This window comes from Pagrus pagrus (genome assembly GCF_965226575.1).
Source record: "Pagrus pagrus genome assembly, chromosome: 20".
NCBI classification, from domain to species: Eukaryota; Metazoa; Chordata; class Actinopteri; order Spariformes; family Sparidae; genus Pagrus; species Pagrus pagrus.
Window position 1 is genome coordinate 2,617,721 of NC_140207.1, and position 9,892 is coordinate 2,627,612.

Sequence of the window (9,892 nt, forward strand, 5' to 3'; positions counted from 1 at the left end):
TACCAAACGACAATGTAAGCTAGGAAGTGGTTGAATGCTAACGTTAGCTAGTGGGTTATAGACTATGTGGTTTTACTATGAAATATGGCCCCATGAGTCTGCAGATTTTCACTATCCGTGCCTTTCCAGTCGCTAATCAATCAGGAAGTGGTTGATTGATTATGATTTGTCAGTTTATTTGATTTCTAACCAGGAACACAGCAACAGGACGTATTAGCTTCCCACCCTGAACGTCAGAGGAATTTTTTGATAATCTATAATCGATGAATCGTTTACACACCAAAACGTGAATATTGGACCCAGGTTTAAAAATACCAGAATTCCCCTTTAACACAGAAGCTACAGCTTCGATCGCACGTCAAAGACGAGCAGATCATCAACGTGAGGCTGCTGACGGATGAAAGTAAGACCAGGAACAGATCTTATCTCCTTTTGTGAGACTTCTAAAATAAATTTCTCTCTCATCAGCGAGACCACAAACGTTTAGCCAATTGAAACCTGGCGGTGGACGCCATCTCGTTCTGACGCTACGTGGCAGGAAAGCAGAGAAATGCAAGATAAGACACCAAACCAGCGGTCATCAGAGAGGGTCCAGCTGGCAATGATGTGCAGTGGAAGGTTTTTTTGAGGATCGACCAGCAGGGATACAACATGACGACGACGCAGGTTTTATGTTTTGTCTGGGTGTGGGGTTGGGGTGGGGGGGGGCTGAGGCCGGGCTTGGCTGTGAGAAACTCTGGTCTGACAGAAAAATACACACAAACATGTTAACAGAAGATGATGTCCACACACAGAACACGTACAGTTACCCACCAGCGCCTCGGACACAGACGCAGTCCGTCAAACATACACGTTTAATCAATCAGGATATCGAACACTGACAGCTGAGAATCAGAGGGTGGAGGCCGAATGGAAAAACACAGAGGCTTTGATCGACTCGGATCATAAGACCCAGGATCCATCCTTGATGTGCTCGAGTTTCCTCTTCGTGTGGTTCGACTGAGTGTGCTGCTAAATAATAGATTGGATTTAGATGCACTGCGCTCTGCTGTGATCTCAGGCCAAACTCTGATCTGAGCTCTTTATTCTGCTGAATGTCACAAGAATCTCGTTTTGGTTCGAGTGAGTCTTAAAAAGCTCTCGCAATCAAGGATGAAAGTGAGACTGGATGACAAAATTCATTTTTTGAAAATATTTCACAGTCGTACAGAACGAGAGGACAGAACTCAACACAGCAGACGAACAACACACAAGCATTTCCCCCGATGCATAGGAAGAAAGAAAAACACAAAGGTATTCTGTATGTGTCCAAAATAAAAGATGTGAAGTGTGTGTGTCCGTATGAAGATCGTGGTGGGGGAGGGGAGAGGTGATGCTCTGTGGGACGTGTTGCTGTCAACTCATGCAATAGATGGATGTTCAACACTTTGCATTAAAGAGATACGTTGAGTTTCTGGGTTCTTTTGGTCGACTCACATGTTCAGTGATGAGAACAGAGACGCCAAAACCATCCATTGTGTTCGTCCCTTCGATGACAACCAGCTTTGGTTCATTTATCTGAGGATGTGACTTTTCTTTAACTACGTTTAAAGCGTTTCCGAGTGGTGTCGTTGTTGGCGCCGCTGTCGCTTTCCGTTTTCCTCAAACCAGCGACACAGAACGAAACTCGAGTTAATTCATTCGTTTATTCGATAATGGAGACGTGAGAACAGATAGAAAAGGACTGGACCTTCTTTAGCTTCATATGCATGTTTTTAACGAGGCAGCGTCCCACAGGGTTGTTTAAGGACAGTCAGAAGATAACGCTTAATTTTTATACTTAACTGCTTTTTTCCTCTCTTTTCATTCTCTCTGTAGCCGTCAGAATAATCGGAAAAACGTTTTTTCAGCAGTTTTTGGGAACAACAACCCGGAAGAGTCGGAGAAAACTGTAGCACACGAGCTGCAGAGTTGACGTCATATGACTCTGAAACATGGCGGACGAAAGCAAACACTGGGTGGCTGCGAAGAAATCCGATCAAAATCATGTATTGAATAAGAAGTTTTGTCTCACGTGTAATCTGTAGTTTGGTGTTTGGTACAACTTCTGTTTGGCGTCCGTGTTGCTCCCATGTTCTGACTTGAACACAGCGAAGTCGAAACCTCACATCGGCCGGTCTGGTTCTACTCGTTTTGACTCGGCGTGGCAAGGATTTGCATTTCAACCACAACTGTGCTACCTGCTCGAACGTGTCTTAAACCGATGACGGGCTGAGACGAGCAGAATTACACCAAACGTCGTGTTTGAGTATCGATTTGACGGGTGATTGTTGCGGGTCGGCTGCAGTCGTGAGTCGTCACTGCGGACAGGCTATCAGTTTTACATGGATGGTTTTGGCACCAGCGCAGTAAGTTTTCATCACTCTTGAGTTGAAGAGTCTTTTAAACGTCCCAAAAACCTGCTGTATTCCTTTAACCAGGTAATGACACAGGTGAGACTACAGTCTTGGCTCCGTGTTTAAAGGTGTAACTGAAAGCAAAAGGCAGGAGGAGAGAGAGGAGTGTTGCTTTGAACGGAGGAGGAGTGGTAGATAGTAGTGAGGGTGAAAAGATGATCTGCCGCTTATAGAGGTCAGAGGTCAGGGGTCAGGGAGAAGCGAGCTGATTGGTTGACGTACCGACGGAGGTGGGCATCTCGCCCCACTGCAGCACCACGTCTTTGGTGATGCGTCCGTAGGTGTTGACGTAGACGCCCTCGTCCTCGTAGCACAGCAGCATCTCCATGCCGTCCGTCTTGGGCAGAACCACGATGGCGTGCGGGGTCACCTGACCCTGAATCTGCCGGGGCGACACACGGGAGGGGGTTGGAGGGGGGGTGGGGGCAGGGGGTTAGGAGTTGCCGTGAGCCTACAGGGGTGTCTGGACCCCCCAACCTCCAACCCCCCTTCCCCACCCCGAGAGAGAAGAAACTGCTGCAACAATAGAGACTCCCGCTCCTCAGCCACGCAATCGCCATGGAAACAGACATGAGCACAGCGTGATGCATGGCTGTTGGAAGCAATGTGAGGCTGTCGCCGTGGTTACCGTCTCCTTCCCCCCTGCCCATCTCTGACTGTAACCAGACCAGGGTTAGAGGAGGACGCTGATCCAGTCACACAGGTACTCACTCGCTCAGCCGCTCTCATAAACCCACCTGCTGACTTACTGTCACTCACTCACTCACTCATTCATTCATTCATTCATTCATTCATTCGTACACACACTCACTCTCTCTCTCGATGTCACTCAAACGTTCGTTCATTCATTTACTATTTCTGATCCATTTGTTCATCATTTGTTCTCTTGCTGATTCAGTCACATAATCACTGTTTCACTACTTCATTTAAACATGAATTCAAATGCGATTAATCTTTTTACAAAGGTGACGATGTTCAGTACACGTGGACATAATTCAGACACACACACGCAGACTAACATGTGAGGGGATGTAGATGTCGTAGGGGTTGCCAGAGTCCACGTCGATGACATGGAAGCCAACGCTGGAGCCGTAGATGACCTTTAACCTCTGTCCCTCCTCCACCGTCAGATCGACCAGCTGGGGGCGATGCTGCAGGTCAGTGAACGACTGACCGATGGGGAGAAAGAGAGAGGGATTCATTAAACACCCGAGGTACAACTAACAGAGAAAAACAAATTATATTAGCTAAAAAGTATTTTTCTGCGTACATCTCTCAGCCGAGACGACTGCCTACAGGCTAGCTTCTTAGCATGCTAACTTCAGTAGACATCTCCAAAGGGGTCTTTAATGTCATTTTATCCTGAAACATCTCACCTTGAAGGCCATAAACTTGTGGTACGGTTTAGGCGCCCAGGCGTAGATCTCCACCGAGTTCTTCAGAGCGATCACCAAAAATTTAATCCTCTCATATTTCACTGCAGGAGAGCAGAGCAGCGTATAAACAGTCAGATATGCAGCGAGTGATATATTTACAGTAAATATACAGAATTGTGCTTAAACTGCAGTTAAAAAGCAAATATGAACCCTTGTAAAACTTCTAACTCTGTAATTTGCATCTTGTCCCCATAGCGTAGGTGGGTCCCCTCACTGTAGGTGAGTTAACAGGTCTACGTCCTCACAACACACGTAACTGAGTTTCCGTACCGACTTTATAGTGAACGCATCCCTCCAGCTCCCCGACCGTGATCCAACCCTGTTTCTTCTCCACTTCAGGGTCGTTGTGTAATATCCTGTTCCTCAGCCAGGACAGGTAGTAAACACGCAGCTTGTTCTTCTTCCCTGGGTGGCGAAGAAGAAAAACAACAAGGAAAACAATTCAAATCTTGTTTTTTTTTCAGAGCTGTGTTTTCTATGTTGTCATCACCAGCATCCTACACACTCAAATGTCACCAGTGAGTGCTTTATTTCTGGAGGCGGCGACGCACAAAAAGTTTCGAGAGTCTGAAATAGAAACATCTCTTGTCATCCTCAACATCTTGTTTTGTTTTCTATTCGGAGTCCAAAGCAGCGGGGAGCGCTTGGAAATTACAGAGACAACAGTAACCAAGGGAAACAGGAAACACTGGCGACCAAACAATGAGAAGAACAGAAATGAGATTGGAGCGTTCAGCCGAGTCTCCGTCATCTCCGGTGAATGCGAAGAAAAAGAACGAGTGCGGAGTGAAAAGCCTGCTGTCACTCATCCTCCGTCATCTCTGACATGAGGCTTCGAAGAGGCAAAACCAACCTGAGATGGTGACCAGGACGTTGAGTCCCTCCAGGACGTCCATCTGTTGGAAGCGCCGTCGATTGATCAGATTGTAAACTTTGCCTTGACCGCTTCGATCCAGCAGCATCAGGCCGTTCTCCGTCCCCACCAGCAGATTCACGCCTGCACAGACACACAAACATCTGGTTTTACTGCCTGTGTGATTACACATGATTACAATTGTTGTTGTCGAAGTGTTTTGCGGTGACCGTCTCACCCCACAGAGCCGCGCACAGGATCTCTGAGTTGAAGCGTTTCTTGTATTTGCGGATCTCGGGCGTGTCGCTGTGCGGCCTGATGTTGGTCGGGTTGACGTTGACCACTGAGATCTTCCGGGCCTCGTTGAGCCTCGCTTGCTCCTGCTCGTGCTCGTGCTTCAGCAGCTCGTCAGCAAACAGCGCTGCAGCACGACACGGAAAAAACACATCGAAGAGCAATGAGAGCATTTACCTTATTTTTATGGATGACCTCATTTCTAGCTGTGGCACTTGAACGCACCACGACCACTGAGATATGAAAGTTTTATGTGGAAATAGAAGGAAAAGACTAGAGCCGGACCGATACTCGACTTGTGTGTGGGGTGATACCGAGATTAGGGAGTAAAAATAATATAATAATATAATTAAATACGCAGAATTCATACATTAACGTCTCAAATGTGGTTATCAAACACAAGATGCATACGGCACACATCAGACAACAAATACGCAGATACAAATATATCTGTGATGGGTCAATATCAGCTGATAATATCCGATAAATAAGTCCGGCTCTAGACTGTTTTTATCTGAAGCCTGTCTTCAAGAATTACTTAATTTCTCTCTATTTGAGCTAATTAATTAGTTGTTTTCACCAAAACAATCAAAACAAAACATAAAAACTACTCTGATATTGTGATAAATCAGTTTAATTTATTCATACAAAAATAATTTTGACTCTCTTTTTTACTTATTTTCTTTCTTTTGCTTCAAATTAAATGTATACTCATTATTTCTCCTGACTCCTCCTCACAGGCTGCATGTCTGTGTGTAGCTGATCAATTAAAAGAGGATTTTCCCTCTCAGACTGTTTTAATTCAATATTTTAGTCGAGAAAATAAGAGAAATAAACTGCATTTTCTGTCGCAAGATTTTGTTTTCTTTTGTTAAATCATATTTATGTGTATTTAACTCTTAATGAGCCTGAGTGGGATGTGTCAGTGTTGTGTTTCTATCTGTTAATTTGTTTTTCTCTTCAGTCTGAGTGTTTTTGTTCAGTTGCTGTTGTGTGGTTTGTTTTTGAGCAACCATTTCTTGTTTACATGTTCAAATAAGCCCAAACTGTTTATCCATATGTTCATCGTTACATCACAGCTCTCCGTGAACATATTTTGCAGAGAGGATTCATCTTGTGACCTCCTTGTCGGGGTGCCGACCACCTGCTGCATCACTGTGACTGTGAGGGAGAGAGGACGTGTACCCGAGGCAGAGATGTTGTCATCGTCCTCAGTCGGTGAGGTCCCGTACACCCTCGGATCAACGAACGGTGTGAAGGAAGACTTGGAGCCTCCGCTGCCGCCCATCCCGTACTGCAGATACAGAAACACAGTCGGTCACATGTTTGTCTGACGAACTGAATCAAACAGGCAACAGCCCAAATAAAGGAAACACGGTGTGGTCATGAAGGCATCTTTAAACCTCTTTGGTTTATAAGGGTTCGACCATAATGAGAAACTCTTTGCGGCCTCATCCTGTTTATTCCACTTTCACTCGGTGTTTCCTTTATTTTATCAGCTACCTGTTTCATGTGCTGAGGGTGGAGGACACTTTCTGGATCAGAGGCTGGAGAACTGAGAGAGGGAGGGACAAAGAAAGACAGAAAGAAAGACAGAAAGAGGGCTCAGGCGAGTGGAGCAGGGAGGGAGGAAGTCCAGTTTATTCCATCTGTGGGGAAAAACACTGGAGCCAAAGCGGGACGGACCGAACTGGAACAGGGCAGGAAATTAAAGGTGCCACGTGTTGTCGGTTTGGATTTTCATGCATGGAAACTTATTTCCTATAAATCCTGCTGCTCTGTGATGCACAGAGGTTAAATAAATAACACATAAAAGCCATAAACTACAAAATAAATAAATGTAGTTCACGAATGCAAAGAGTTTTTGTTTCACTTCATTATTAAGAGAATCATTTGGATTTTCCTTTAAACAAGATTAATATGGTGATAAAACACAAGTTGATGTTTTGTAGAGTGCATAATTATATCTCTGCAGCTGCACCAATTTATATTTAGTGATACCAGTCACTGGGCGGCACTTCAGGTCGCGGTCACGGAGCCCCCGAGTGTAAAATAGTGTCGGGGGAAACTTGTGTTGCATGATGGGAGGCGAGCTCTGACATTAAGACGGCTGAATCCCAGAAAAGGCAAAGGTGAGAGCTGCTAGCTTGTTTAGGTTTGTACCGTTAGCAACCAGGTTAGCATTAACTTGCAGCTGGGTGGTTGATGTGTTTAATGCAGGAACAGGCTCAGCCACGACGCTCAGACTTCCTCTTTTAGTTTCTATCTTTATTCTGGAAATGTTTGCTGGGGTGATGCGATCATGTGAATACAAATCCATTCTCAGATTGATGTTTAACTGTTAATCTGGTGATTACACCGGCTGCAAAGATAATCTGATGGTGCCCTTAAAGGAGCAGTTCACCACAGAATGAAGCGTCAGTCATCTTCTCCTCCCTCCATGCTGATGGACAGTCAGGTGAAGTCCACAAAACATTTCTGGAGCTTCACAGGACTAAAACTTCACAACAGCAAAGCTCATCTTTTTGTTGTTTGTATTTGTTAAAATCCAAATCACTGATGACGAACGGCACCTCTTATTCTGGACTTCTGCTCCCGCTTCAACCATCCTGCTCCAGACTTTACAAACCAGCCTGCTCAGGTCTGCTGGTGTTTGTTTGGCGGCTGCTGGTAATTTCCCACCCTGATAAAGGACGTAACAGCGAGCTGGTGACGGGTTTCTGGGCAGGCGGGAGGTGATCAGGGTTTAACAGGTGACAGGGTCTGTCAGGGTCAGGTGCGTGTGTGGGGGAGGGGGGGTTCGGGAGCCGACAGTTGGGTGCTGCTCCACCTACTTGGGCCCCAGAGGCGTCGCCAGGGGAGACCAGGGGGGAGGTGCTTTGCTGCACCAAATCAGGGAGATTGGCGTTGCCAGGGAACAGATTAGCGTTGAAGCCGTTGCTGGCAGCGGAGCTCCGCCTCCTTTCCCTATGTTTCTGGAGAGAGAGAGAGAGGGGCGGGGCTACTGTGCAGCCAGGCTGTGATTGACAGGTCGGGTGATGGAGGGAGGAAACTGATCGCTGCTGTGTGTGTGTGTGTGTGTGTGGGTGCGTTTGTTTCTGTTTGTGGGGACTTTTAGAAAGGGAGGCGGGCGGGTACTGAACACAGCACTTCTTCATACATGTTATCATATGGTATTTTAGACACACACACATACAGCATACACACTCACAGGCTGCTTTGACTCTGTTTACACTTGCAAAGCATGCTGGGTGATGGGCATGCATACTTGTTGAAGTGCCACATGTGACTACGTTTCTTTTGTGCGTGAAATCAAACCAACTAGCCAAAAACACAAAATCTTTCACTGCTCAGACTGAAGTTAACCCTGACGAACGTATAAAAAAGTGAAGGTGAAGCTGAGTTTGATTATATTTTAAAACTATCTGGGCTAACCCTAATAATACACTCCACACACACACAAACCAGAGCACAGACAAGACATGCAGAGCTAGTGAATGTCAGTTTGTGCGGAGTCAGCGAGGTCACGGTCCTCAGGGTCAAAGGTCAGGACTCACCTCACGCATCATCAGGGTGCTGTCCTGGGAGCTGTTCCCATACGAGTCTTCGTGGGAGTCGTTGTGACCTCCCATCATGCCGAAGGGCTCGTTGGCACCTTGGCTCGCTGCCGGCCTGAAAGAGACGAGTCAACATTTTATTTTTAGCTTCAGCGTCGACGTTGGGCAGAGCTGCGTGGAGCCGGAGAGGGGTCGAGTCCTCGTTCCTTTATTTTACGGGATAATGTGTTGGATTCATGAGCAGACGGGAACAGCAGCACTCACATGATGCGAGGTATGTCGCTGACAGCCACGCTCCCGTCGTTAGCCCCGCCCTCTCCCTCCTCGTCCTCGCTGCTGTGAGAGTCCTCGCTGGACGACGAGTAGTCCGTCACTTTGACGGGCGGGCGGCTGGTTTCCTCGCCCTGCCGCAGCTCCCTCAGCTCTTTGGCCAGAGCCGTCAGGTCCTATAACAACAACAATAATCATAATAAAACACAGATAATATCGTGCAGGGCTGAATAATAAAGATTTTTCAGCCTTGTGCATCTTTCGTTCGAGTTTCACCTCTCTCCACCTCCCTACACTCGTACGTACACTGTGTATTTTATTTGCCCTCCAAAAAAAGACAAAACACACAGAAAACAAGATATCGCAGTGATATCGCCAGCGTTAATACGTTTGGCCGCGATAATCATGTAGTGAAAATCTACATTTAGGGGACAAACTTCAAAGTTTCATCTCTAAAGAAGTATTTGGGCTAGAGCTACAGGATTTTACAAGGTCTTATTAATTTAACTGAAGTTTTTAAATGTTTTTTTCAAGAAAATCCATCACACGACCCGGGATGAATCAGTATCAGCACCACCGGGTCACTCCTCACCTCAGCCCTCCCACTTCATAAGATCATCCGGAAGCATTTCCATCTGTGTGACGCTAAATGCAACTTCAGGCTTTATCAGAAATGTATTGTGTCTCCAGTGACTTATATATTATCACATTCATGACTTCAAGGCTTAAAAGTCACTTCTCCTGCTTCTTGAAATCATGTTACTCACAGGAGAGAAAGCTTAAAGGGGTTTACTGTTTACAATCTGTGGCACAATGCGAGCTGTTAGTAACTTTCATTTACGTTCAGCCACATCAGTGGGTGTGGGGAGGGCAGCGAGCAGTGCAGGGAGAAGAGCAGGAGGAGGAGGAGGAGGAGGAGGGTCAGATGCCATCATGCCTCGGTGCAGGAGGGCGAGAGGTTAAAGTTCAGAGGGACTTTAAATTCAGCATCTGTGTGACATCTCACAGCAGAAAGAGGCTGTGCATGTGGGAGGTTAAGCGACAGGA

The 9,892-nt window shown here is 46.3% G+C and overlaps 1 protein-coding gene across 4 annotated transcripts in view; it reads right to left on the reverse strand.

The window, feature by feature from the left end:
• Positions 1 to 9,892, reverse strand: part of tnikb (TRAF2 and NCK interacting kinase b) — a 46,283-nt gene that overhangs the window by 4,856 nt on the left and 31,535 nt on the right. For 3 of the 4 annotated variants that reach the window (XM_084339878.1, XM_084339881.1, XM_084339880.1), the window contains 9 exons: positions 8,840 to 9,021; positions 8,576 to 8,690; positions 6,204 to 6,312; positions 4,963 to 5,145; positions 4,725 to 4,868; positions 4,142 to 4,276; positions 3,812 to 3,912; positions 3,455 to 3,604; positions 2,658 to 2,817 (listed from right to left, as the gene is read on the reverse strand). In XM_084339878.1, the coding sequence (XP_084196004.1) occupies positions 2,658 to 2,817; positions 3,455 to 3,604; positions 3,812 to 3,912; positions 4,142 to 4,276; positions 4,725 to 4,868; positions 4,963 to 5,145; positions 6,204 to 6,312; positions 8,576 to 8,690; positions 8,840 to 9,021 (1,279 nt within the window). The remainder of the gene's footprint in view (positions 1 to 2,657; positions 2,818 to 3,454; positions 3,605 to 3,811; positions 3,913 to 4,141; positions 4,277 to 4,724; positions 4,869 to 4,962; positions 5,146 to 6,203; positions 6,313 to 8,575; positions 8,691 to 8,839; positions 9,022 to 9,892) is intronic. The other variant, XM_084339879.1, reaches the window with a different exon arrangement.